Source organism: Aspergillus heteromorphus (assembly GCF_003184545.1).
Source record: "Aspergillus heteromorphus CBS 117.55 chromosome Unknown BO70scaffold_17, whole genome shotgun sequence".
Lineage (NCBI taxonomy): Eukaryota > Fungi > Ascomycota > Eurotiomycetes > Eurotiales > Aspergillaceae > Aspergillus > Aspergillus heteromorphus.
This window is the reverse complement of record NW_020290422.1, coordinates 443,543-470,713: the sequence shown is the minus strand read 5'-3', so window position 1 is coordinate 470,713 and position 27,171 is coordinate 443,543. Positions and strand designations below refer to the sequence as shown.

General features: G+C 53.3%; 10 protein-coding genes across 10 annotated transcripts; 5 read left to right on the top strand and 5 right to left on the bottom strand.

Moving 5' to 3' along the window:
- Positions 1-1,278: 1,278 nt before the first annotated feature.
- BO70DRAFT_271852 (uncharacterized protein) lies at positions 1,279-2,573 on the bottom strand (the record flags this gene model as incomplete). Its single annotated transcript, XM_025538965.1, has 3 exons — positions 1,279-2,212; positions 2,312-2,448; positions 2,514-2,573. Coding segments are annotated over 3 exons (1,131 nt in total), but the record flags the coding sequence as incomplete, so codon positions are not given.
- A 2,079-nt stretch (positions 2,574-4,652) lies between these two features.
- On the top strand, positions 4,653-8,341 carry BO70DRAFT_363221 (glutamine amidotransferase subunit DUG2). Its single transcript, XM_025543511.1, has 7 exons — positions 4,653-5,342; positions 5,392-5,517; positions 5,568-5,699; positions 5,748-6,299; positions 6,351-6,537; positions 6,584-6,652; positions 6,736-8,341. Exons 1-7 carry the CDS (start codon positions 5,109-5,111, stop codon positions 8,271-8,273), a joined length of 2,838 nt encoding a protein of 945 aa, XP_025398285.1. The 5' UTR covers positions 4,653-5,108; the 3' UTR covers positions 8,274-8,341.
- A 697-nt stretch (positions 8,342-9,038) lies between these two features.
- BO70DRAFT_62841 (cytochrome P450) lies at positions 9,039-11,371 on the top strand. The gene is made up of 3 exons (XM_025548601.1): positions 9,039-9,392; positions 9,449-9,724; positions 9,779-11,371. Exons 1-3 carry the CDS (start codon positions 9,216-9,218, stop codon positions 10,946-10,948), a joined length of 1,623 nt encoding a protein of 540 aa, XP_025398284.1. The 5' UTR covers positions 9,039-9,215; the 3' UTR covers positions 10,949-11,371.
- On the bottom strand, positions 11,093-13,229 carry gmdA (putative general amidase GmdA; the record flags this gene model as incomplete). The annotated part of the gene is made up of 5 exons (XM_025547206.1): positions 11,093-11,367; positions 11,472-11,886; positions 11,948-11,995; positions 12,066-12,890; positions 12,954-13,229. 5 exons carry the CDS (start codon positions 13,227-13,229, stop codon positions 11,237-11,239), a joined length of 1,695 nt encoding a protein of 564 aa, XP_025398283.1. The 3' UTR covers positions 11,093-11,236.
- Positions 13,230-13,690: 461 nt separating this feature from the next.
- Positions 13,691-15,546, bottom strand: nimX (cyclin-dependent serine/threonine-protein kinase CDC28). The gene is made up of 4 exons (XM_025543510.1): positions 15,170-15,546; positions 14,528-15,036; positions 14,312-14,475; positions 13,691-14,257 (listed from the first exon to the last, which is right to left on the bottom strand). The coding sequence occupies exons 1-4, from the start codon at positions 15,204-15,206 to the stop codon at positions 13,996-13,998; spliced, it is 972 nt and encodes a 323-aa protein (XP_025398282.1). The 5' UTR covers positions 15,207-15,546; the 3' UTR covers positions 13,691-13,995.
- Positions 15,547-15,799: 253 nt separating this feature from the next.
- alkB (oxidoreductase, 2OG-Fe(II) oxygenase family) lies at positions 15,800-16,954 on the top strand (the record flags this gene model as incomplete). The annotated part of the gene is made up of 2 exons (XM_025539458.1): positions 15,800-16,088; positions 16,158-16,954. 2 exons carry the CDS (start codon positions 15,800-15,802, stop codon positions 16,952-16,954), a joined length of 1,086 nt encoding a protein of 361 aa, XP_025398281.1.
- Positions 16,955-18,567: 1,613 nt separating this feature from the next.
- Positions 18,568-21,950, top strand: BO70DRAFT_430237 (calpain-like protein). Its single transcript, XM_025548143.1, has 6 exons — positions 18,568-19,233; positions 19,302-19,488; positions 19,549-19,813; positions 19,863-20,229; positions 20,281-20,472; positions 20,523-21,950. The coding sequence occupies exons 1-6, from the start codon at positions 18,802-18,804 to the stop codon at positions 21,516-21,518; spliced, it is 2,439 nt and encodes an 812-aa protein (XP_025398280.1). The 5' UTR covers positions 18,568-18,801; the 3' UTR covers positions 21,519-21,950.
- A 302-nt stretch (positions 21,951-22,252) lies between these two features.
- On the top strand, positions 22,253-23,576 carry BO70DRAFT_397576 (F-box protein; the record flags this gene model as incomplete). Its single annotated transcript, XM_025546717.1, has 4 exons — positions 22,253-22,331; positions 22,429-22,820; positions 22,877-23,398; positions 23,457-23,576. The coding sequence occupies 4 exons, from the start codon at positions 22,253-22,255 to the stop codon at positions 23,574-23,576; spliced, it is 1,113 nt and encodes a 370-aa protein (XP_025398279.1).
- Positions 23,577-24,419: 843 nt separating this feature from the next.
- On the bottom strand, positions 24,420-25,598 carry BO70DRAFT_353756 (putative glycosyl transferase family 8 family; the record flags this gene model as incomplete). The annotated part of the gene is made up of 4 exons (XM_025541837.1): positions 24,420-24,667; positions 24,797-25,025; positions 25,221-25,482; positions 25,567-25,598. 4 exons carry the CDS (start codon positions 25,596-25,598, stop codon positions 24,420-24,422), a joined length of 771 nt encoding a protein of 256 aa, XP_025398278.1.
- Positions 25,599-25,645: 47 nt separating this feature from the next.
- On the bottom strand, positions 25,646-26,359 carry BO70DRAFT_62761 (uncharacterized protein). The gene is made up of 2 exons (XM_025548600.1): positions 26,092-26,359; positions 25,646-25,977 (listed from the first exon to the last, which is right to left on the bottom strand). Exons 1-2 carry the CDS (start codon positions 26,255-26,257, stop codon positions 25,808-25,810), a joined length of 336 nt encoding a protein of 111 aa, XP_025398277.1. The 5' UTR covers positions 26,258-26,359; the 3' UTR covers positions 25,646-25,807.
- Between the last annotated feature and the right edge of the window lie 812 nt (positions 26,360-27,171).

The following is a 27,171-nucleotide window of genomic DNA, read 5'->3' as shown; positions in this document are numbered from 1 at the left end:
CACGACGTTGTTCGCGTCAATTGGCTCGGTGGATTTACCGGGGTGAGTCTTGTGGCTGATGTTGTAGGGTGCTGAGTGAGTAAGATAGTGAGTAGTATGTTCAAGGGGGTTGGGTTGGTGGTGTGGTTATGCGGTTTGGTCAATTATGCTTGGATTATGGTGCGGAGGAGTGGTTCGGTGGCTAAGGAGAGAGAGAAAGAGAAGCGGGAGGTCTTGCTTGATTCGATTCGGTTATAGTTACATAGCTACTCCGTTGGTTCGCGAGGTCGATATTTGATGTCGTGTACACACGTACGTAGATGCTGTATCGACAGATGTGGCCTAAATGGGAGTGGTGTTAGAGGTCGACTGATCGAAAATATTGAATATCTAGCAGTCAGACGATTAAAGCACGGCATGGGGGTATTCCAGCTGGCCATGACCCTATCTTCGGGACATCAGGCCGATGGAAATATCGTCAATTGCTAGCAGGGAGCATGCATGCTTAGTTGTGCTGCTGTTGGCAGTGTCATTGATATCCTGATCGTTATCTGTGTCAAGGCTTCAATTGGGCTGACTGCAGTCTTCGAATGTCTGTCAGTGTTGACTTAGTTGGTTGCTGATTTAGCTATGGCACGTTTAGTTCCTGAGGATGCTATAAATTAACCAGAGCCATGGAAATATTAGTTGACAGTCAACCTGAATTCAACTTGAACTTTTCATCGTAGCCTCAGAACGAGGTGCCAACGTCTATATCATGATATTTGCATATAAACAAATCTACATGCGAACAAGGTATCAAACGCCATATGTGCAAGAATATCATATCAAATGATACGGACTCGGTCCCGAGAGACTGAACAGAACACAAGCCACCAATATAAACAAGGAAAGAAACCTTCGCTGGTTCTAATCGCGCCAAACAAGCAAACGTCCATCCATCCTGTCGTCGTGTCATCCGAATTCGGAGAATACTTTATTATATACATGTCTGTCGTTATCTGTGGTCTGTCGTAAAAAGTGAGGGGAGAAAGAGGTAAGTGTGGGAAATCAGGCAGTAAACATCAGACGCAGTCGGCTGGATCGCTTCGGCTTCTCTTTCGGCTTCCCCTCCTTCTCGGAGTACCGGGACTCGGCCTTGGAAGGGGCCTCCGATGGTGCTCTCGATGCCCTGGTGGGTGCTCTCGACGGAGCCTTGGATGCGGGTGTGGGGAACATCTTCGAGGGTGCGCGGGAGCCAGCGTGGGATTCCGGTCGACGATCCGCGCGGGAGCTTCCCCGGTGCGTACGCGACCGATGGGAACGCCGCGAAGAGGCCATCGACCGCTCATCATCGTCATCGAATTTGAATCGTGGGTCTCGTGTCATCCGCGCTGTGGTCACGTCAATGCCCGACATAGCTGCCGCGGTAGGGGTGATGAATTCCCCGTCCACTGACGTGCCGACGCTGTGGGCTTCGACGTCTGCGACGCCGCGGCGCCACATCTCAACAGTGCTCAGGCATTCAGTGTTGAATTCCATCATGTCCTCCATCTCGGGCTGTGCTTCAGGGCCGGCTGGAGCCACTGCCGGAGTCGCCGCTGGGGCTTTGATGGTGTTCGTGGTGGCAGCCTGGAGCTGCTTGACAATCTTGTAGCCACCAAACATGACAATGGTGACGCCGATGCCGACACCAGCGGCAATCAAAAACTGCGGGCTTGCAAGCAGAGCGAAGATACTAGGAGCCACAGTCTTGAGGGCTGTCAGTGCAGACGGAGCCATCTTGGTGACCACGTTGCTGATCTCAGCTAAGGTGAGTGCCACCGCAGCCATGGCATCGGGGTTCTTCTGGAGATGGGAGATGGTTGCGGTTGCGGTGTGTTGCATGCAATCGGCCTCCTCCAGCAGCCACTGGGCCCGGTTGACGAGGCCGTTTAACTCGGGGTCCTGGATTCTTTGGACTTGAAGTTGGCCCTGGTCTGGGGATGGCTGCCGCTCCAGTGACGAAGGGTGGAAGTCGCCATATGCCAAGTCCATGTCGACCTGAGGGTCGGATTTAGAGCGGCTAGCTGGCGGTCGCTCCGGTTCGCGCATGGCGACATCATGGGTGTGACGGCGAACCATTTCACCTGGCCGACCCGCGTATGACGTCCCGCGGGGCGCCTGCCAGTGCATGTCTTCTTCATAGAGCGATCCCTCGCGCGGATGCCGACTGCGACCCGAGTGGTGTCGCGAATGGCTCCTCCGGGAAGACCTGGAAGATGCGACAGAAGGCGCTTCCTCAATCCGATAGTTTTCACGGTAGTCATCATGGTAGTCATCATGGTAGTTATCGTGGTAATTATCCTGATACTCGTCGATATGGTAGTTCTCCAACGCCCTCAGCGCTTCTTTCTCGGCGATCTTAGCGTTCCGCTCGGACTGGACTTGGGCCTTTCTCTCGCGATAAGCGTTCTTGGCTTGGCTGAAAACACCGAACAGATGTTTACTCTGTCAACCACAGTGCGTCAGTACGGTCACGGTATAGTATCCCATGGAATGAAGCCAGGACGCACCGTGCTTACTACCTTGCCGGACTTGTCGATCACGGCGATAGTCTCACCCAGGGGAGCCATGGTGCATGTAGCTGTCACACGAAATCGACAACACCTGATAGAGATGGTTGACTTCCTCGATTGAAATGTCGTCCAGCGAACATTCAAATATCGAGGAGCATCGATGGGCGACGGGCTGAAATTCCGCGAACAATCCAGACGTAAGACCAGCGGTGTAGCACAACCAGGTGAGCAAGTATATTAATGGAATAATATCGACACTAGTAGGGCCCCGGTGGAGATTTGGCCCGATCTCAAAGTTAGAAGGCACGGGGTGGGGTCGGGGCCTTGGAAACACAAGGAACGCGGAAATCAGAGTCCCGGGTTCTGCGGGAGTATATATGAGGAGGCGAGGGCAAAACGAAAAACGGATGCCTGGGGTCAAGGTTTCCAGTTCAGCTGTGGTGGTGGTGGAGGAGGAGCAGGAGGTGGACGGAGTAATTTTATATGATCACGATAAGCGGCGGGTAGCTCCGGTTCGATGCGACCAACGAGCATGCAGGAGGATGACCACGCCACAGAGGAGATTTTCACGGCTAGAAGGCAGAGGCACAGGGAGCAGCAAAGTCAGATGCAGAGCAGGGACAGGGGACGAATTTGAGGGGGCTGGGGGAGGGGTCAAAAGCGAAGCAGGCCCGGCGCGGCGCCTAAAATAGGCATAAAGCAACGAACAGGAGCAGCATCCGCCCTGCAATTGCAAACCGGTTGGGTGTCGATGAAGCCGGGAACAGGGCAGCAAATGCGCCAAAGGGATCGATCAGCAGGATCTAAATGGCTGCACGGATCCGTGGGGACTGCGTTGCTGTCACTGCGCGATCCCACGGAGGCGGCGTTCCATTGGCGGGGAAGACGCTTGGGTATTGACGTGTAGACAGTGAGAGAGTCTGGGTGTACCTGACGGTGACGCAGAAAGAGGGGGAAGTCCAAAGTATTCCAAAGTATCTTTTTGGATACCTGAAGACCCCCTCAGCCTTAAGGCGAACACGCATCATCGCTGCATTTCCGGGTAACCTGCCAAGTGCCAATGATCCCACTAGGAGGCCGCCCGTCGAGGGGTTCATGGAGGCTAGTCGTCGTTAGTCTGGAGTAGAAGTCACTAAAGTCACTAAAGTCGCTAACGGAAGACGGCGACCCGCGGCAGCCCGTTGACCACCTCGACGGCTCGCGGGTGCCTGAGGACGCCAGGAATGGCGGTGATACGGCTGCTGCTGATTGGTAGCTCATATCACCGCCACTGTGGCTGGTGCAGGACCACCACCTGAGCTGCGGTCTGGAATGTGGCTCCACTGCCGGTACCATACCATACGTGGCCTGGTATCATCCATCAGCATCCAAGATGCCTATCCAGGCATGGAGCAGCAGCTCGGAGACGTCCAGCTGGTGGTAGATAGATACTATGCGACTACACCGTGGCTCAAGATATACCTGCAGGAATAGTACGGAGTAAACTTGTCCGGGAGAATTCTGGCCGCCCTGTTTGCTTTTTCTCGCCCTTTTTCCGTCTCAAGGCGACCTCGAAATACTCCGTGCGTCCGTCAACAAATGTCCCATGCGGATTAAATATCACGGCCCAACCAGCGCGGAGGAAAGACGGATCCCGACAGCTGGCCCTTTTTATCGTCCTCAGCATTCCGTCTGGAAAAGATAGGTCCAGGCTGGCTAGAAGTACCTACGTCAAGGACGCGTTATCTAATCCCATACTTCCACGTTATGTACGATGTCGCAATCACTGTCAGACGTTTACCCCTTATCCCAGACACCATCCCTCTTATAAATGCAGCCTCCTCCAGCGGCGGCTGCGGCAGATGCGTTCTGCAATCCATCGTTGGTCCTTTGAATGGCCGTCTATGAAACATGTCGCTGTGCATGACAGAATCCGCCCTGATAGCCCGGCTATCGTGGGAACCTAGGTGCGTCCGGAGTAGTCCACTCCACCATATCATGGCCTGTTCCACGCTTCCACGCTTCCAAGGTTGTTCGGTGGAGGTTGCCAGGGACCGATGGAGTATGGAGACGCGGAGTGGGAGGCGCTAGATCCGATTGCTCATGACTGCAGGGACAGACGTTATGGGAAACATCCAGACCAAGAAGACCCAGACGAAGCGCCAGGTGAGTTGTAACTTTATGACTTGACTTGACTTGACTTGTTCGGTCCGGTTTCGCTTCCCTGCACCGCCACACCGGAGTTTCCCAATCGGGCCCCCCCTTCTCTTCGGCCCGTGATTGGCCCATCTGCCCCGAATGAATCACGACATCTCCAGAGGTGAAGCAATTAAGCTATTCCACTCGGTGTCAAGATCGTGTGCCATTCCTCCCGCATCACTCCCCCTTTGCCCCCTACCCCCGTTCCTGATTGCTGGATCTTATCTTGCCTTGTCCTCCAGCGACTCCATCTCCTGTACCTGTCTTTCTTAGTTCTATCTACCTATCGAGTGCCAGCCCCATTGACACTCACACACTGTATCACGTCACGTGCAGACCACCTCGCTCTGCCCGATCACCACCACCCCTGCAAGAATTACATAGCTAAGGCTTTTTGGCTCCGTTGCGGGAGCAATGGACCACGCAGTGCTTGCCGAATCGGATAGCACATCGGAGACCGATGATCAACTCAAGGCTTGGGAGTCCGATCCGCGTGCGGTGACGGCCCAGCTGGCCGAGAACTCGCCTCATTCCCCGTCCCCAGTGGAGTGTGGCATCGGCCATCGCGTCCAGGCTAGTCGGTCAGTTCTAGCCTTGGAGCTAGACAACGAGTGTGTCTTTGCTGGCCTTCAGGGAGGAGACATTGTCGTACGTGGTTCTGCTGACATCATTGCCGTCGCCCACTAACTCGTCCCAGGCCTGGTCGTTGGAAACGTACGACCTCGTGCTCTCGGTGCATGCGCATCAGGAGAGTGTCCTGGATCTGTTCCTCTCGGAAGACGGTGAACTTTTGTTCTCCAGCGGTGGAGATTCAGTCGTCAATGTACCTGCTTATGTGTCCTTAATGCGCCTTCAACTGTTAACCACTCGCAGGTTTGGTCGACGAGGACCTTCGACCGTCTCTTCTCGATCCACTCCCACCACGATGTGGGCGACATATTTGCTGTGGCCTACTCGTCTACCTTGAAGACCATCTACTGTGGTGGACAGAACACCAGCATCCAGGTAATTCATACATTTTAATATGATTTCGTTCCCTACTAATACAATCAGTGGTGCGATATCTCGCAAACAGACGCGGCCTCGACCCGCCGCTCAGCTGCTCAACTGTCTAGACGGACTCATCGATTCTTTGACTCCCGAGGCCCGGATGGCTCTCGTGCCGGCGTGGGCCCAGACGGTGCTCATCCCGTCACGCAGGGTGGTCAAGTCCTCACGTTCAAGCGTGACCACCACCGTCTCTTCTCTCACCATGGATACATCTATACCATGCGTCTGGTGAGAGGGCTCATCGAGTCTGCGCCTAATGAAGAGGTACTGCTGACTGGTGCGGGCGATGGCGTTGTTAAGATGTGGCGCCTGGAACAGGAGAAGGAAAATGGAGTTCCTTCTCAGATCGCAAAGCTGCAGAATGGAGACCCGGTTCTTTCACTTGCCGTCGAAGGGTCATTCCTCTACTGTGGGCTGGCAGGGGGTGCCCTGAACATCTGGAATCTGGACTCGCACCAGCTCATCAAGCGGATCTCCATGCACACCGGCGATCTCTGGGCAGTCGACATCATCCATGGCGTCGCAGTGTGTGGAGATTCAAATGGTATCATCAAGGTGAGCAGAGTCCTATCAGACTTTAAACATACAAAACTAATCAGCTTCTAGAAATTCAACTCGCGGTTTGAGGAGATCGGTAGCTGGGTCGCTCATGGAGGCACCATGCTGGCGTCGGCGGTCGGCCGGTTCAAAGATCGTGATATCTTTGCCAGCGGAGGAAACGACAACACGGTCGGCATTTGGGACCTGACCGACGTGTCTCGCTCCCAGGGCGAACAGCCTCCTATCAACAACGGTAAGTCTGAAACCCTGTCCGCGAGAGGTCATACTAAGTGGCATAGATGAAATGGTCAACTGCCTGGCCAAGTTCGTCGCCTACAAGACAATCTCAGCCAGCCCCAAATTCTCCGGTGAATGCAACCAAGGGGCGGCGTTCCTTCGCCGACACTGCATCTACCTCGGGCCAAAACCAACCTCCTGACGACTGGCGAAGATACGAATCCGATTGTGCATGCGCGGTTCAATGCCACGGCATCGGATAAGGTGGATAAGACCATCTTGTTCTACGGTCATTATGATGTCGTAGGAGCTGATGCCAACCACGCCAAATGGAAGACCGATCCCTACCAGCTAACTTCCATTGACGGTTTCTTGTACGGTCGCGGCGTGTCTGACAACAAAGGCCCCATCCTGGCGGCCCTCTACGCAGCAGCCGATCTTGCGCGACGGAAAGAGCTGCGGTGCAACGTTGTGTTCCTCATTGAGGGTGAAGAAGAGTCCGGGTCCCAGAACTTCCACGAAACGGTCCGCAAGAACAAGGCCCAGATCGGTCCGGTGGATTGGATCTTGCTGGCCAACAGTTACTGGCTGGATGACTACAACCCGTGCCTCACCTACGGTCTCCGTGGTGTTGTCCACGCCAACCTGGTCGTAACAAGTGACCACCCCGACCTTCACAGTGGTATCGATGGAAGTTCGCTGCTGGACGAGCCTCTGAAGGACCTGACCATGCTCCTGAGCACTTTGGTTGGGCCCAAGGGTCGAATCAATATCCCTGGGTTCCAGGACCCGGTTCTTCCCATCACCGAGGCTGAAAAAGACCGCTACACTGCAATCTCTGATATCCTTCTCCCTCGCCACCCCGAAATTGCAGACAGCGAAGCCCTCATCAGATCGCTCATGCATCGCTGGCGGGAGCCGTCGCTCACTATCCACTCGGTCGAAACCCCCGGTAGTAGCAGAGGAACCACTGCGACGATTTCCCGCAAAGCGAAGGCCAGCCTGTCACTCCGACTGGTGCCAAACCAAGAAGCGGACGAGGTGGCCACCAGCCTTACCATGTATGCGCAAGAGCAGTTCGATCGACTGGAGTCGCAGAATGACCTGACCGTTGAAATCACCGGCAAGTCCGATCCCTGGCTGGGCGACCCGGACAACGAGATCTTCGAGACGCTTGCTGAGGCCATCACGGCGGCCTGGGCGCCCGACAACAAGACCCCTACACATCAATTCCCGCCTCTTCAACAGGGCCGCAACGACCAGACCACAGAGTCTAAGCGGCCCAACGAGCGATCTGGCCTGCAGCGCAAGGACTCGGTTGACAGTCTGGCCTCTCACATCGACCGGGTGATCATGTCCACGACGACATCTTCCACACGGAAGACGGCGCATCAACGGTCGTCGCTGAGCACGACGGTGCCCACATCATCAACCCTTGCGAACAAGTCGGGGGCACCCGTCCCCGACAAACACGCCGAGGCATCGACAGCCGATGGCGCCGAGAAGAGGGCTCCCACATCCACGCCTGGCCAGGCCTCTTCCGGTGTGCGGCCCATCTACATCCGCGAGGGCGGGTCCATCCCGACGATCCGGTTCCTCGAGAAGGAATTCGGCGCGCCAGCAGCGAATCTGCCCTGCGGCCAGGCGAGTGACAACGCGCATCTGAACAACGAACGGCTGCGGGTGGAGAATCTGTACAAAAGCCGGGAGATTTTTGGGTATGTGTTTTCGAAGTTACCGGAGAGGTTGTAGATATGCGGGGACCGGCGTTCGATAGGGAGTGAGTGAGAGAATAGAGAGAACAGTATTACAGCAATGCAAGAATAATCACTGGAAATCCCCCGGGGAACGTGTATCCACCTCGGCCCAGTTTTGAGGGCGTCCATGACTCTGAGGGTTCGGCGGACGAACAGGTTGCTATATATGGTAATCTCTGAAACCGTTGCGGTTTAGGTTTAGTATTATTCCTGCACACGATCCCAGCGGCATATGTAAGCGACCCGACGCCACCTTTCCCGATCGGGTAAGCTTTGCGGCCCTCCCCGTGCCTTCCCGCCAATCGCAATCCGTCGAATGGCCGGGCCACAAGCCCCGCCTGAAAGATCAGGCTTGTCCGTCGCCTCGAAGGCCTCCTGATCGAGTATCCACCCGCAGGTTGCCGACGATGCCTTGTCCTGTCCACCCCTCGAAACAGACTCCCTCAAGCCCATCGACACCATACCCGTTGTGGTAGTCATGCACGTTCGGTCCAGTGGCAGACCTGTTCCGCGTGGCAGAGATGCCAGCACGAAGCCCAATCGCAACCCCCCGTCCAGCCCTCCACTCTGCTCGATCCGTCATGGTGTGGAATAAGCACTTGCGCGGTGCCACAGGCTGAGGCAGAAGTCTTTCCCTAGCGTTTGGCCGCTGTCCTGGGACCCGTCGATGCCCCCCGTCTCTGACATGGCTTGGGAAAATCTCCGGCTAGCGACCCGTCATACTGGACGCTTGTCTATATAAAGCTCCGATCGAGCGGTATATCACCTCCACATAAAGGGGCTGTCTTCCTCCTCGTGTCCAAAAGTTCTGGTATATTTCTATCTGGCTTTGAGCTGCGTTTCTCTTTGTTGGTTTGGCCGATCAGCCATTTGATCTACCTGCCTCTCCATAGATCTATCGGTGATAGTGCCAGTTTTTTTTTCGCAGTTTATCACTATGGCGGAAATCCCGTGGAAGACCCTCCATGCTAGTATCGCCGCATACTGCTTTTACAGGTCGACATTTCCGAACTTCCTGGCCTTATCGGCTATCACCATTGTTCTGAGATTTTCCTATGCTGTTGTTCTCTACCCTGTCTACTTCAGTCCTTTAAAGAACGTTCCTACTCCTACGGTAAGCTATCTTTCTATAGTCCAACGACTCAACACATTCTGATTTACCTTGGACAGGCCCGATCATGGATGAAAGGCAATCTAAGGACCCTCACTGTCAAGGAACAATTCGATGACATGCGCCGCTGGAACGAAGAAATTCCCAATGATGGCCTGATTCGGTTCTATATCGCGGCCAACCTCGAGCGGTTGATCGTGACGAGCTCCAAAGCCTTGAGCGAGATCCTCGTCCAGAAGGCGTATGAGTTCGAGAAGCCTCTCCTGGTTAGACGCGCGTTGGGCCGTGTCACCGGTGAGCATGGGGTGCTCTTGGTGGAGGGCGCCGAACATAAGGTCGGTGATCCAACCACACGTTCACTCGCGCCGCTGCTCATTGACTTTCTCCAGAGACAACGAAAGAGCCTGATGCCCGCATTTGCATACCGCCACATCAAGAACCTCTACCCGGTGTTCTGGTCCAAGAGCATCGAGATGGTGAAACTGATCGAGCAAGACCTGCAGCACCGAGAAGACCCAACAAACAACGTCATCTGTATCGAGAACTGGGTCAGCAGAGCCACGCTCGACATCATCGGCGTGACAGGAATGAACCGCGACTTCAACTCGCTTCACGACCCCTCCAACGACCTCGCCCACCACTACCACCGAATCAGCAGCTCGCCCCCGACGCGCCTCGAGATCGGCCTCTTCCTCGCCGGCCTCGTCCTCGGCACCGCCCACCTCGTCAGCAAACTCCCATTTTCGCGTAATCGCCTCATCGACGAAAGCGCAGACTACATCCGCAACGTCGCCCGCCAAATGATCCGCGAAGCGCGCGAAACCACCACCACCACCGACGAAAAGAAGACCCCCACCGACGCAATCGACATCATCTCCGTCGCCCTCGAAAGCGACGCCTTCACCGAAGAAGAGCTCATCGACCAAATGATGACCTTCCTCGCCGCCGGCCACGAAACCACCTCCAGCGCCCTGCAATGGTGCATCTACACCCTCTGCAAACACCCGGACGTGCAAACCCGCCTCCGCGAAGAAATCCGCTCCAACCTTCCCTCCATCTCCCTCGAAAACCCTTCCCCCCTCTCCGCCGCCACCATCGACGCCCTCCCCTACCTCCACGCCGTCTGCAACGAAGTCCTGCGCTTCCACCCCTCCGCCCCAAACACCATCCGCATCGCCAACCGCGATACCACGCTCGTCGGCCAGCCCATCCCAAAAGGAACTGTCATCCAGATCGTCCCCGCCGTTACAAACAGGGATAAGGCGCTGTGGGGCCCGGACGCGGACCAGTTCAACCCCGAGCGGTGGCTGGGGCCCGGGCAGGCGAATACGGGTGGCGCGGCGAGTAATTATGCCTTTTTGACGTTCATTCATGGCCCCAGGAGTTGTATTGGGCAGGGATTTGCAAAGGGCGAGATGGCTTGTTTGTTGGCCGCCCTGGTGGGCAGGTTTCGGATGGAGTTGGAGGATCCCGATAAGGAGCTCGTGTCGAGGGATGGGGCCACCACGAGTCCGCTTGATGGGGTCAGGGCCAGGTTGGAGGTCGTGGAGGGGTGGTAGGTTCGTGAAGGGTATGATATATCTAGGATATTTAATTTTAATGGATTTCGTATTTACTTCCTGATTTCTTGTGCCTCTGCTTGTGACGAGTGGACGTTAGGAATGGCATCTCTGGCTGCATCTATAATGAAGTAATCATCTTTTGCCCAATCTCATGGTCTGACCTTGATCTGTCTCGTTCTTTCTTAACGCTCAACGCAACCAGATGGTTTCACTTGGCATTGCAGGCGAAAGACTGTCATTGTTATCATATTTCATCATAATATCATACCATCTTCACTCCCGAGACTAAGGACTGGTACTCGCCGCCTTCACCTTCTCGGCAAGATACTCTGCCAACACCAAGATCTTTTCCTCCTGCAATCGCCGTCCGAAGATCTGCAGACCCGCTGGCGCGCCGTCGTATGTATCGGGGTCGTCTGGGACGGCTGGTCAGTACATCATCCCACATAAGATGATACAGCGAGGAGGATCCATTGGGGAACATGGGAAAAAGGTAAAAAAGCAAATCAGTAAAACTCACACTCTCTCTGCGCCTTCTCATCCAGCTCACTCAAAAACACCTCCTGCTCCCTCACCACATCAACCGTCTTATCGGCATGAGTGACCGGGATCACGACACTCGTGTAGTCCAATACATTGATAAACGAAGTGTATCCGACAGTCGCGAGTCGTTTGGGCACAGTCGATGCCTGAGGCGCGCAGGGATAGATGACTGCGTCGACGGGACGCCCGGTGCCGGTCAGATCGGCCGTGCTGTTCCAGTAATCCATGTAGCGTTTCTGGTACTCGCGTTTCTCGACGTTGAGGGCGGCGACTTCCATGGCCGTCTTCTGCGTGCCGGCTAGGTTGAGGATGACTTGTGCGGCGCGCTCTTCGCCGGAAAGGGTGAGGTGGTAGGCGACGTCGGCGCCGCCGTCCAGGCTGTAAGCTCGTTCCTGGGGGTGTTAGTTTCGGTTTGCGCCTCTATTGTTGGTATGCCGAAAGGGGGAAACTTACAGCCAGATCCACGGCGATCTGATGCGAAGGCGGAGTCCACGTAACGACCTGCAGAGATGGGTCTTAGTTAAGTTAAACATCCAACCGGTCACGGATAGGTAGATATGAATGAACTCACCGTATGGCCCAGCCCGCGCACCGTTTCCTCCACGATCCTCAACGCCCGCTCAATCGGCGGCTGCAGCCCAATGACCCCATCATGGTACATAACCCCAAAGGCCAACGCCTTCGGCTCGCCCCTCACCAGCTCCCTCGTCTCCCTCTCCACCTCCTCCCTCCACGGAATCTCCAAAACCAACGGATCCCTCAACCACGGCCCCGTCCCCAGTACGCCCTTAAACAGCGCCATCAATCCCCCCGCCGACCTCGCTAACGGCCCGATCACTGAAAGAATCGTATTCTGCCCATCCATCGAATTCGCTGCCCCCTGATACGGCATTCTCCCAGACGAAGGCCTAATCCCAAACAGCCCATTGAAAGCAGCCGGAACACGAATACTCCCCCCGATATCCGTCCCAAAACCCCCCGGGGATCCCCCCAGCGCAATCAACGCCCCTTCGCCGCCCGAACTGCCCCCGGACGATAACAACCGGTTCTTCGGGTTCGTCGTGTAGGTGATGATATTGTTGACTGTTTCGCCTGACATCAGGCTCATGGGCACACTTGTCTTGCAGTAGAGGATTGCGCCTGCGGCGCGCAGGTCCGTGACGAGTTGGCTTTCGAAGACACGGCTGCGCGGATCGTTGGGGAGACCCTGGAAGGTATTTATCCATCCGACGTAGCCCATGGTTGTTTCAACGCCGCGGATGTGGAATTGGTCTTTTAGACTGACGGGGAGGCCGTGCAGCGGGCCGATGGGCTGGGAGGTTTTGACGAAGTGCGCGTCTAGCGCTTGTGCCGTGGCGAGGGCGTCGTCGAAGATGATTTCGTGGAGGCAGTTGACCTGATTTTCTCTTTGTGAACCTTTCTTTCAGTGAGAGGGGAGAGAGGATGTGGGGTTAAGTACCAACTGATGCGCCAGCGCAGCCCGATGACAAAACGCCTCTGTGACTTCCACGGCGGTCCATTTGCCGGTCGTTGTTCGTTCGAGGATCCCCACAACGTCGGTCTCAGTGATTTCGATTTCCCGGGGCGTGAGGAATTGTTGGATGTAGGGGCCTGTGACGTCGCGTTGTTCCTCGGGGGAGGGGATCGGGCCCTTGATGCGCCATTTCGGGGGGATTGCGTTGAGGATGGACTCGCGTTTAGCTGCGGCCAGTTGTTGCCAGGGTTGGAGGGTCATTCTGGGTGGTAGATGGTGGGTAGTGGGTTGGTTTGACTTGGGATGTTGACTGATGATGAGATGGCTGGAGATGTGCTACGAGATAAATAAGTAGCAAGGGTGTACGCCGAGTCGGGGAAAGGTGCCGGTTCTTATCGGTTGAGGTTGGGGTGATGCGGGGAAGACTGGCCGTAGCACGGTTTCGAGCAGCTGTAGTGGCGGGGTCCCGGCCGCGAACAAAGGGGAAGGGATCGAGCATGCCAGTTTTGTTTCGGATAAGCTAGTATGCCTTGCCATTGGGCGAGAGTAACAGGGGCACGTTCGGCCGAGTATCAGTCTAGGAGGTGAGATCGAAAAGGTCAGCAAGGATCAGATAGAAATGGACCTATTGGTTAGTTGTTGATCAAGTGAGCTGTTGAAAGCAGAAGCCCAGTCACACGCTAATCAGATCTACAGGCTGAAAGACTCCATAATATTATACCGTTGTCGTTGTTTGGTGCATTTACTCATTTATGGGTATGTACGCATAAGTCAAAACACTCCTTATAGTATCCAGTACCCTATTCTTCCTGCCAGAGCACTCCGCAATCAACGCCATAGAAAAAGATAAACACGAACAAAGGAAAGAATTGGGGCATCATAGAAACATGGGGATACTGGGAGAGCCGAGGGCGGACACTGAGCCGGTATCATTGTGGTTGGATGACCGGACACCATGCACCAATGTCTGCCCTGTCTGTCCACCCGCATACATACAGCAGTCGAAAGATAATGTGCAGTATCGCGGCTAGTGGGCTCCATTCCGGCGGGTACGTCCCGAGTAGAAGGCACTGCCGTTCTGGAAGTAAGGATGCATGCACGCCTGTTTGGCGGAGAGCCGGCGTGCGGGGTCATATTCGAGGAGGGCATCCAGGAGGTCCAGTCCATCTTCCTCGAGATCCGGGACGAGCGCACGGGTTTCGTCGCGCTTCCATCTGGGGAATGTCGCCTTGTAATCGGGGAAGGAGGTGACGCCGGGCCAAGCGGCTTCATCGGGGGTACCGAGGAGACTATTGAACAAAGAGTTAGACGTCACGCTAGTGATACGATGCAGGAAAGCATACCGGAAAATCTTGAAGATCTCATCAATCTCGGAGTCACCGGGGAAGAGCGGCTTGCGTGTGCACATCTCCGCAAAGATGGCTCCACAAGACCACATGTCGACGCCGGTAGAGTACTGACGGCCACCCAAGAGAATCTCAGGGGAGCGGTACCACAGGGTAACAACCTGGCAAAGGTCAATGACAACCCACAGCAGCAGCGGAAGACCGGGCAATTACCTCGTGGGTGTAGGTCCGAAGGGGAACACCGAAAGCGCGTGCCAAACCAAAATCCGCCAGCTTAAGGTTACCGTCCCGGTCGATCAGAAGGTTCTGGGGCTTCAGATCACGGTGCAGGATACGGTGGCTGTGGCAATAACGAATGCCCTCAACCAGCTGGGCCATGAACTTCTTCACCATGGCATCTCCCAGACCCATGTTCTTGCTCAGATTCGACCCCTCCGGCAGGGCCTTTCCACGCCCACCTTCGCTCACAGGAAGAGCCTCCATGTATTTCTTGAGGTCGAGATCGAGGAATTCGAAGACGAGATACAACTTGTGGCCGTCGGCGTGAACGATGTTGAGCAGCCGGACAATGTTGGGATCGCTCATCTCCTTCAGCAGGGAGATCTCGCGGATGGCGGTACTCGGAACACCTTCATCCTCCGCCTCCAAACGAATCTTCTTCAGAGCGACAATCCGGTTGGGATGGGTGAGCTCACGGGCTTTGTAAACAACACCATAGGTTCCTGAAATAACGCAATAAGTGTTAGCCAGCTGTGAGAGAAAAATGAGAGCTGGAAGAGTTGCACAGGGGGCTGGGATGATGCTGTGTGTTGAGGAAGAGAGGCCGGCCTTGGCGGCCCATCCAAGTAAACATACCCTCCCCGATCTTCTCGATCTTCTGATAGTTCTCCATGATCAGAAAACCTCGCCTTTCCTTCTTTCCACGCACAGGTGCTACCGTTGACCGGGGATATCGAGATGGAACGTGTCCAAGGTGTTGTCGAGCCACCAGGACGCGGGGTACCGGCGATAAAGGAGGTCTGCACGGCGATGGCTTTGTTGCCGGGGAAGAGAGGACGAGAAAACAACGGTAGGCGTTCAGCAGCTGCGAGGAGTCGAGTCGACAGCGAGGGGTAGGAGCCAATTCCCGATTAAGAAGTCGAGTCGAGCATCCAAGGAGGGGGATCGGCCGAGTCCGGAGAGTTTGCTTACCTTTTTTTGTGACTTACCTGGGGTTGGCTGAGGAACCTGAAGCAATTGAATTGGAGTTCTTTTCATCCCTGCTGGTGGGGAGCCCAAGGCGGTCAGCACCGGCCGTACACAAACAAACCCGCGCGTTTCCCGGGCGGTGAGCGCGTCCCCAGCTGACCGGCGCCCGGCGGGTCGTTTTTTCCATCCGCCGCAGATTCCAGATTCGATATGCAAATGCAATAGCCCAATAGCCGAATCCCACTGCAGTGGTCTATTGATCGATCATCTGGCCGCCACAGGCCCCGGACGACCGTGATGCCGCTCATCAAAGACCTCAACGCCCATGAGCGCCCTCCCGAGGCCATCAAACAACGCTACAAGAAATACCAGAAGTCCACCCTCTCCGAGATCGACTCTGATGCCGGCATCCTGGACCTCCAGGCTCTGGATCCCGACAGTCTTCCCTATGAGGTTTCCCTGACTCAGTGGATCCCTAGCGAGGATCTCCGGGCCGCATTCAACCAGTTCATCGGGAAAAGCAAGGACATGCAGGGGACTTGGCCGACGAAGGATATCCCAGTTTACAGCCATCGCTCTATCTCTGGTCAGCATGATCCGCCCGGTGCTTTGTTGGCGACCGACTGTAGCATGGTGGAATATTAACAGGATGTAGGTTTACAAATAATCCCATCGCTTCTCCCCCCAGCTGTTCAAATAGAGTTGTTATCGCGTTTGTTCCATCGAGACTTGTCCAATCCTCGGCATAAAACCAATCTACACCTGCACTACGACATCACTTATCCCAGTCCCGCAGGAAGTGAAGCCCAGGAATATCAATCCTCTTCGGTCGACCCCAACTCAGTAGGCGGCCATCCATCATCCTTCTTCGAGGATGACCCGGCCCGTGTCATTGACCCGATAGATTCCAGTGTGCACAAGCCCCTTACTGTCCAAAGCGTCTTGAACAAGAAGCTACGGTGGGTGACCTTGGGAGGTCAGTATGACTGGACGGCCAAAGTGTACCCAGCAGAACGTCCTCCCGCTTTCCCAACGGACATTGCCAAGCTCTTGCATGCGATGTTTCCCGCCACTGAGGCACAAGCGGCGATTCTGAATTTGTATTCGACAGGCGACCATCTTAGTGCTCATCGTGATGTCAGTGAAGAATGCGATGTCGGGTTGATCAGCATTAGCTTTGGCTGCGATGGTCTGTTCCTCATCAGCCATGATGACGGGGCGCACTGTGAGATTATTCGACTTCGCTCCGGGGATGCGGTGTATATGGACGGCACTTCGCGCTTTGCTTGGCATGCAGTGCCGAAGATCGTGCCCGGGACCTGCCCAGACTGGCTTGCTGATTGGCCATCATGTTCCGTTGATGAAGCAGCTACATCTCAACGTGAGACCTGGAAGGGGTGGATGTCAGGCAAGCGAGTCAATTTGAACGTTCGGCAAATGGCAACCCCATGATTGAACCTGAAGATATGTGGCAACTATGTAAGGACAGCAACGTCCTGGCAAACCGCTTGGAGATCAGTCCAGTGTAAAACTGAAGGCTGGTCAACATGCAAGGCCATCTACCGAATCCATGAGTCGACACCCCAGGATGTTACACACTGGGGTCTTCGGTGACCGGTGTCTCAGGAACCGCGTCGCTTCCAAGCCAGTGATCATCTCCACTCTACGTGGTGCATCCTTTCATCAGGGAGAGCTATACAATCTGGCGCCTGGAACATCCTCTGATCAGTCTCAGAACTATCAGTCCCGCGGTAAATGAACGCCGCTTTAAGCCCGGTCAGCGTGGTTTCAACCGTTCAAATCCACACACCACCGAAAATCCTGCAGTCGCGGCTAAAATGTGTAACGCACCAGTTGCTTGTTTTAGCTGCTGATGGGATATTGCATGGGATCACCTGCACAGAGTGCCATGATACCTCAACCTTCAGAGCCGATTGTATATATTAGTCTGTTGGCGCCTTTGACCGAACCTTCAATAGAAAGACATTGTTAATTACCGACGCTCATCAACATGCTTCATTTCAACAATTTTTATATAAATCAGCCAACAGTCTTACGACGACTATGGAAGACTTGCTTGATTACCGCTTCTTCCTATTCTAGCTGCGGATCGAGGGAGGGCTAATAACAGTTTGAACCTATAGATCTGCTTATTCTTGGTATCAGATTGCGCGATGTTCCCATCTCCCGTACATAAATAGTTGGCCAAGATAGGTTCGCCTCACAACTAAAACCAATCACCCCCTTGAGCTCAGCCTTGCTCAAGGACTCTGCACAGACCTGATACCGTTAAAAAATAGTACTAACCCGGTAGAATCAAGTGCAAACTTGATGCATCGTTGCTTTTCCTGCCATACTACGGATTATATCGCATTCTGTTAACCGGGACGTGATATATAATTATGGGTCATCGGAACGGTTGTATCACCTCCACTCTTTCTGTTGGATTCCAGTCTACACACCACGACCTCGAGTTTGAGAGAGGGGAAGTCCACATTCATCTTCCCTATCTACCCCACTTAGCCTGAGGCCTACAGGCAACGATGGTTCTGTCCAATGAGCAAGTCCAAGGCCTGTCCCGTGCCTGAGCGAGCGGCTACTTTGCCGCCGAGAAAGCGCTCGTATTTCCCATCCACGCGCTTTCCCCTTCTATTAATAATGCCCACTGATAGGAACCCACTCTCTGGACTCCAATGGTCACTGTCATTGTCGAGTCCTTTGGCCCGTCAGCACAATGCTCTGGTTCTCTGACCGATCAATACCAATGTCGTTATAAGCATAAATTGCTTACGAGCTGAGTCTCAGCTCGTGACACCCCCATCCACCTGCTTCTCAGGTCCCAGACACACAAGGCTCTGGCTGCCATCCCGTCACACCATAGCCTAGCGCGCATAATCATGCATACGGTACAATGACTGTAACCGCCGATCCCAAAAACCCAACCAGATACTCGATGCTCCGAGGCGCTTCGGCGAACACCAACGGCAAAGAAAGCAGAATCTAAATCATGTCGATTGATCGATGCCAAAAGCCGTTCCCTGTCAGCCCTGTGGAGGACCTCACGGGTTCAGGGCGCGTTTCCTTGATTTTCTGGGCCTCGGGACACGATACGAGAGGGCACTCCGACCATTTAAGGCGGCACATGCGCTCAGCAATGCGGGTATCAGCATCGCCCACCACAGGTATTGATTATTTTCTTACATTTAAGTTTCTCTTTCGTGTTCCCCTCCTTGATACAAGAGCCTCAGCCAGCCCTCACCTTTCCGTTCGACAAACTGCGTCGCACAACAACCATCGCCATGGAATGTGAAGACCATCTAGACATGGTTTATACCCCTCCCCCATCGTCGCGCTCCGAGAGCAACATGCGCGGAAAGGCAAAACAAGCTCCTCAAGACACAATGAAGCAGTTTTGGGATGACTTCAATTCCAAATTTCCTGGATTGGTGAATACGGTCTTGCCGGACAATCCGTATGCGCGCATGAAGGCTGCAAGGACCCCAAAAGGGGTGATACAGGGACACCACGTGGGGAAATCATATGAACAGGCCCAGAAGGAGTGTCAACGTGCGGTTGAGCGCATTGCAAGAGAATGCGAACGGCTGAATCAGAAGTACTGCGATCCGCATTTCGATATTGAGGTTGACCTCAAATGCGGGCGAAGGAGCTACCTCGATGGCCTCTTTGCGAAGAACCAGGAGATGTGTCCGAGGGGTGTCAAGCGAGTGACGGTATGTACTGAGGTGTCTGGAAGTGGTTACTTCGGATGGAACAGGCTGACATTTGATGCCTATTACAGGAGATCTTCGAAAAGCCGCAATTCTACGTTAACGGACCGACTGCTTCGGATGTGCGCCAGGGTCGGGACGGCGACTGTTGGTTTATGGCTGCGCTTTGTACCATGGGTAATAAAGAAGGGCTGATCGAGAAGATCTGCGTGGCTCGCAATGAACTGGTCGGAGTCTATGGGTTTGTGTTCTATCGAGGTGAGTGGCAACTGGCGTCAAAGAAAAGCGAGCCAAGATGAGTCTGACGTTGTTTCTTAGACGGTGAATGGCAACAATGCATTGTGGACGACAAGCTGTATTTGCGGGCCGCCGATTATGACGAGTCCGTGGATGAGCGCCCGATTTGGGATGATATCAACCGAATTGACACGGAAGAAGAGTATCGCAAAGCATGGCAGACTGGGTCTCGCGCTCTCTACTTTGCACAATGCGTGGATGAGAACGAAACCTGGCTACCATTACTCGAAAAGGCTTACGCTAAGGCACATGGTGATTATTCTGCCATCGAAGGGGGCTTCGTTGGGTAAGGCTCTCCTAGTACACACTTCACATTCCGAGCTAATGTATATTAGCGAGGCCCTCGAGGATCTCACTGGTGGTGTTACGTCTGACATACTCACGAGTAACATCCTGGATAAGGATAGATTTTGGAAAGAAGAGCTCATGCAAGTTAACAAAGAATTCCTCTTTGGCTGCGGTACAGGACTATTCTCCAACTGGCTCGACCCTGATTACCGAGGCCCGCCACGAGATAGAGAGGGAATATCCGAGAACCACTCATATTCCATCATGGACGCCAGGGAAGTTGATGGACAACGCCTTCTCCGGCTGAGGAACCCCTGGGGAAAGAAGGAATGGACCGGGGCATGGAGCGATGGATCCGAGCAGTGGACCCCAGAGTGGATGGCAAAGCTAGGTCATAAGTTTGGCAATGACGGGGTAGGGCCCCTTGACAGCTCGTCGATCCGAATAGTTGCTGACAGTTCTCAGTTCTTTTGGATTTCCTACGAAGACCTTCTCAAGAAATATCAGCATTTCGATCGAATTCGCCTGTTCAACGAAGAATGGACCGTCACTCAGCAGTGGACTACACTAAATGTTCCATGGTCCGCGGACTATCACAGTACTAAATTTGTTTTGGATGTGACGAAAGCTGGACCTGTCGTTATTGTTCTCTCTCAGGTGAGTTCTTGATCAGGTTACATAGAGAGCGTTGCTGATCAATTCCAAAGTTGGACGACCGTTATTACAAAGGCCTGGCTGGCGAATATGAATTTGTTCTCAAATTCCGACTTCAGAAAGAGGGCGAAGACGACTACTTTGTCCGCAGCCATAGCAGCGAGCTTATGTGTCGCAATGTGAACGTCGAAGTTGAGCTTGAAGCAGGGCGTTATCACATCCTCATGAAAGTGACGGCATATCGAAACGGCAATAAGCTTCCTACAGAAGAGGCCGTTCGTCGTCTCGCCCCTCTTAGACGTGAAAAATTGCTCCAAATCGGTCTTTCTTACGACCTGGCTCATGCAAAGGGCATAGTCCAGGAGACAGAAAAGGAGAAACGGGCACGGGAGGAACGCGAGGAACGTCGCAAGGCAGCCGAGCGAAGGAAATTACGAGATGAAATCAAGAAGAGCCTACAAAAAGAATGGATCCGAGAGCGAAAGCTGGAGGCTCGCAGACACAGAATCGAAGCACGGCTTGCCGCTAAACCTCATATCAGAATGGATGTCAGGAAGGTTGAACCTGAGCGGGTCATCCCAGACGGCCCCGTGCAATTGCCCTCGGATATGCACAATGGCTCTAGCGATGGCTTGGACTTGGAATCTTTAGAAAAAGGATCAACTACTCAGATGTCGTTCCATGCTTCTCGTGATTCGGGAAGCCATCACCTCCGGACTTCTCTTCCCATTCGGGACCACCACTCGTCGAAACACTCGTCTCACCATGACACCGAGTATTTAGAAGGGTTTGAATTTGACTCGGATGTCGACATGCCTCCGGATGATCATATAGATATCAGGACGCCTGCCAGACCATCCTGCAGCAGCGATACAGATGCAAATAGCGATCCATGGAACGCCGTTTGTGTGGTGGGCTTGCGTGTCTACTCGAAGGATTCCCAGTTGTCTCTGGAGGTTCTCCGCCCCGTTCATGAAGACGATGTGGAGGCATCACTCGATATGGATGACCCGGCCGCAAGTGCAACACTGGAAATGTGTGCGATATGAATAGTTTGGTTGGCTGAAGCTGATGATTTGTTAAATTTCGGGAAATGCGCCACACCTATAATGTCTCTGCTTGTCATGAATCTCCTACGTATCGATGTCGACTACAATGCTTTCTTTTGCCACAGCCAACTTTTCAATGATGGAAATCTCTCCTTTGGACGTGTTGGTTTCGGGTACGGACAGCACGCCTGTCCCGGGAGATTCTTTGCCTCGCATCAGGTGAAGATTCTGATGTGTCATATTCTTATGAAGTATGATTTCAGGCTCTCGGAGGGTGAACCCCTATTCGAGGGGGTTTAATTATAATGCGGATCCGTCGGCAAGAGTTTTGATTAAGCGGAGGAAGGAGGAGATCTTAATTGATTGATTCAGAGGGGTGTCACAGCCACACTTCTGTTATCACAATTATGTTATTTTAATATTACTGCCTGCTATTTGGAAAAATTTATGATATGTAACTGAATTCATCATTTAATCATGGTATCAACTTATTGATTTACCTAATCATTTAGTTATTTAATTATTTACATATCAACATGCAGTCTATCGAGATGCAGACACGGTAAAAGTGTCGGGGATAGGTTCCTGGCGTTCAAGTACACACCCTGTGAGAGTCCCCACGGGCCCGAACGCGAACTGGCATACAATGGGTGAAGACTATATCAGTTTCTCCAGGATGCCGCCCTGGCCGCGAAAAATGTTCGAAATTCATGAGATCTTGCTGGCAGCATCTGATGGCGCATTTTGACCACCCGGACAGTGTAATCTGGAGCGACCTTTGCGACGCCCTGACAAGGCTGCCATTTCCCAGCGGTGCGTGCCACTCTCATGATTGACCTTTTCTTTCTACTCTTTGCAGCGACATCATGGAAGTAACCGTTCCGAGGCTGACACGCCACACGTCCCATAGAAGGTGGCGAAAGCTTCGGGTTTGATAGTGGGCCGTACGAGGAACCGTCCCTGGAACAGTTCCTACAGTCTCAACGGGAGCAACCAAGGTGCAACCCTGAAGTAGAGAAGACGCTGGCAGGTCGATCAAATCCGAGTGACTTGTTTCGGTGCCTTCCACTGGAGATCATAGAGGCTACTGGTGCGCTTCTCCCCACTCACGATGCCCTCAAAAGCCGGCTTGTATCACGATCACTGGGTGTTCTATTCCACAGTCTCAGGTTCTGGAAGACGCGGTTCGATATCAACGCAGAACGGGGGTTTCTCAACTATTTCCTCCGGGAAGGCCAAGCGATCGACTGGCGACTGCTGTACCACAGCACGTGCATAATGAGATGTGGTCGTTCGTTTGACGTGACCATTCGATTCTGGGAGACTTGTCGGTGGGTGCGCGATGCGGTGCTATGCAGGCCGGGGGGGGGTCTCTCATGGAGTTTGGGGGTCGGGCCTTGCAGCACTACCACCATACCTCGTGGCCGGGACATTATTCCCGCGCCATTCGATTCCCGCCGGACCTGGTGCAAATCGGCTTCTCGGCAGGTCTGGAGAGGGGAGGCGACTGGAACGATATCAAGGGGCTGGAGCTCATTCGACGGGACGGGCCAAATATCCTTCTGGGATCGAAAGTCCCAGGGGCTCGAGTGGTGATGGAGGAAGAGCCCGAATTGCAGCACTTTCACCAGAATGGGTCCAGGATGATCGAACATGATTTGACTGCCTTTTACACATATCCGGGAATTCATGTGCTATTGGATGCACGGTCACTCCGAGGGGTTTCCTTTGATCGTCAGACGCCGGGGCGTGTCATTGGAATTCAATTACTTCGATCCAGCGGCGACTCTGCGTCGGTCGGCCACGGCGAGAGTACCACATACGCAGAAGGCTACAGCTTCAACAAGGACGAACCTGTCGAATTAAATGTCACATTTGATGTGGGTGGATAATATCCATTTTGGAAAATCCACGACTACCCGGCTAACACATTGGCAGCTTCATGGGCTGGTACACCTGGGCGTTCGAGGCTATGGGAGCGTGCAGATGGAACCCCACTTCGAAGCTGGTTTAATTCAAAATTTCAATTTTAGAGACCTATGGTTTAGCAGTCCGTAGTCAGCAGGGATTGGGTTCTAAAATAAGCAATGGCCAGCTGCTCGAACAGGGGACATAGAACCAAAGCATTGGGTATATGTGAAACGCAATGTCGTCTCCGGGATAATATAGATGCAGCTACAACCACATTATCCCACCCAATGCAGTCAACCCGTTAAGCGCTCCCGTCGGGTAGACCCGGGTAGACCCACCCTGCAACTGATCATCGAGGGTTGGCCGATCGATCGCTGGGTGGAGGAGGTACGGAGCTAAAAGAACACCGCTTGGTCTCGAAAATGGTATCTAGTTACCCCTAGCAGGGTCGTTTAGTGCTAGGAATACTATTGGGGAAGCTGTGGCTCCAGAATCGCAGCAGGCGCCTAAAAATCCTCTGTGATTTGCTACGTCGATCCCAGCAGTATGGTTCACTTCACCTCTAGTCAACGCCACTGATGAAACGAAGGTCAGCCGAAGAGCTGTTGTTGGGTTTGTGAGTGCCCGACTCTGTTATTGGGGCCCTTATCAGCACATCTCGATCAATAGCAAGCCGTCTTGGGGATAGCTTGTGTGTTCGAGCCTCTCGAGGAGCACAGCAGGACGATTCAACCACAGGATCCTGGTGCATAGTAAGTAAACTTTTTGGGGGGGGGGTGGATACTGACTGTGAGACGCGTAGCCAGTGTGACCCCTGATTTTTGCGCTGGTTTCTAATGAAGGGGGCCTTGATGCCTTCGAGAGTGTACAGCGGAGTACTCCGTATACCTGAGAAGATAGAATGTATATAGGTAGATAAAAAGGCAGACATAAGATATATATGTGGTCCGGTAACCAAGGCATCAACATCATAATCGTAAATTCGTCTCGTTACACCGTGGCTTTCTCCGTATCAACAGAGCTGCTACGATGAAAGATGTCCATCTCTTGTGTAACATTTCCAATGTAATAGTCGATCTCCTGATCAAAGACAGAGCGCCACCACTTCTGATGGAGCGACTTGAACTTTGGGAGGTCGCCCTTGTTGTTAGCTAGAGGTTTCTGATTCCAGTCCGGACTCAGCTCCCTCCACGGCATTCTGTCATCCGTTTTATGGGCGTAGATCAGTAGGTTCTGCTCTGGATACGACGTATCGAAAGAGTCCTTTTTGTCGAGAAGATGGACATAGTAGTCGAACAGTTGTCAGTTGTTCCGACGGCGACAAGATGAAGAGCCCCGCATTAATGTAATATTCGCGACGTAGAGACCTCGCCCCGGACTTGGAGGTAGCGCCCATTCCACCCAGATATCGTGGACTCCGGCGATCAAGTACGACTCCGGAAGTGAATAGGCTGTGTCGCTTGAGCCCCGGTAAGGTATTGCTTCTTGCAACGCAGCGGTGGCATCGGTAAATACGTCGTCCAGAGGCTGAAGAATGATTGTGTCTGCATCAATGAAGGTAATCTTCTCATATTCAGTGAGCTTCCACAAGTTCAACTTCACAAGGACATTTCCTCAGCAACTCCACTTAGGATGCATTCACTCTCGAACCAGATTATCTGCGGGGATGATGATGGCAGGAAACGGACGCGAACTGTAGGGTCGATTAGGGAGGGGCCGGGCATTGTATCGCAGGGGTAGGCGGCGGTTGTGACAGTGGTAGAAGTGGCAGCAGCAGGATCGAGTACCTACACTTTCTCGCTCCCTCATGATGGAGACACCGATCTCTGTCAGGTCAGATGGAACCTCGATACTCTCAACGTATGTGCCAGGCCAAACGCTGCCGTGGTATTCCTGTAAGGCCCTTCCATTGAATTCCAGCAATGGTGCCTCCCTCATACATGCCCCTTGTGCCAGAGAGGTCTTCGATTGAACCGCATCTCTGACCCACCGAAAAGCCTCCCACGCCTTGACTGTCACATCAAATGACCGGGCGCACCTGAACTTGCATGTACTATGTTACAACAGCCGCCAGTCAACATTATGAGTTCTTATTATCTAGCTAGTTATAATAATATTATCTTTATTAATATCTTACTATTCGCAAATGGCTTTATCTAATATTATCATTATATAACAAGGACTGCCTACCTGCAGCACACTAAGCCAGCGCCAGTCACTTGAACCTCATTTAATAGAGGATTAAGAAAACCCCTCTGTCCGACGAACTCAAATCGTGATTTCCAGAATCCTGGACTCTCAAAAAGCCCACTCATTGCTCGAGATGCAGGCAGGTGTTCAAGGCGTCATGTGTACGCAGGAGCACGCTGATTTCCTCTCTAATCTCGTAAGGCAGGCGGCCAAAGCCATCGCTTGAGTTCCTCTTTGTGTATAATCTTCCTTCCAATTTCCAGGTCCCGGGACGGTATCTTTCTTTTCGATTGCTGGAGCTGATCTAACGTTGGGATCTCGAAAGGATCGAAGACGCAGTGGAGACCGTATTCAATACCTAATTTATTTCCAGCATACGTCAGTTTGGAGGGAAAGGGAGCGACATAGCCAACAATGAGGGGGAGAGAGAGGTGAAGGTGAGAACGTGGAGGAAACATGGAAGCAACGAAACTTGCAGGATATGGTAGCTTGACCAACGCGTCGAAGATGTCCGTCAAGTCCGCGCCATGCGGCCCGAAAAGCTCCAACAGATGCTGCCAACACCTATCATGGAAAAGGAATATCCATGGCCGACAAGGCAACTCGGACAGGGGCAGCCACTCGTCGTCAGCAGTCATGGCGTCGTTCGTACATTTCTATCAACGGGAACTTCGAGAACCCTCAGCTGTGATCGTATCCCGATGCCAGATACTTCTACAGTGTCTTGGATTCGGTAAACTGTGCAGGTTCATGGAATAGTCAGCACTGGGCCTGGGAGCTGTTGGGAAGTTACTCGCGGACTCGGAAATGATCACTTCATGGAGGTCCTTGATCAAGCAGACTGTCATCAACAGCAAGCCAACAGAGCTTGCACCGAATGAATCTTTTCGTGTGACCGAATTCCATGTTTGCCCTGACACTAATGTGGGGATACACCTTGAATAATCTTCCACCGTCAGCGATAGTTGCGCTGCATAGCATCTCAAATACTGAAGGGTGAATAGTGAATCTACCGCGGCCGTTACACGGGAGTTACGTAACCCTGGGCCTGAGACGAAGAATTCCTGGCCAATCCTCTTCCTCAATAGGAACATCTTGTATTCGATACCTTAGACTGAGAACGATTTCAACCACATCTTATGTACAAGGATAGACTCAACTACACACACTACTAGTACATCCAAAGTTTCAATTACCAGACCCCTCCGCTTCGACAATTCGCAGACATCCCTCAAATTCTATATTAAGCAACGTTACATTCGACCAACCCCCTAGTTACTTCTGAAACACCACACACCTATGCCTGACAGCCTTGAAGCGAAGGTAGTCAAGTCAAATGATCCTACCCAATTCCATAAACCCGTTAAGCGCTCATGTCAGTCATACTACTCCAGGGACCGGAAGGTTCATGCTTAACCCTGCTGTGGCATCCGCCGGGTAGACCCGGGTGGATCCATCCCCCTAAATGGGGGTTCGGGCGGATCCACACCCCTCCACAGGCCGTGATGGATTGATTGGAAAGGGTGCTCCGTATGCAGTTCTGGTATCACTG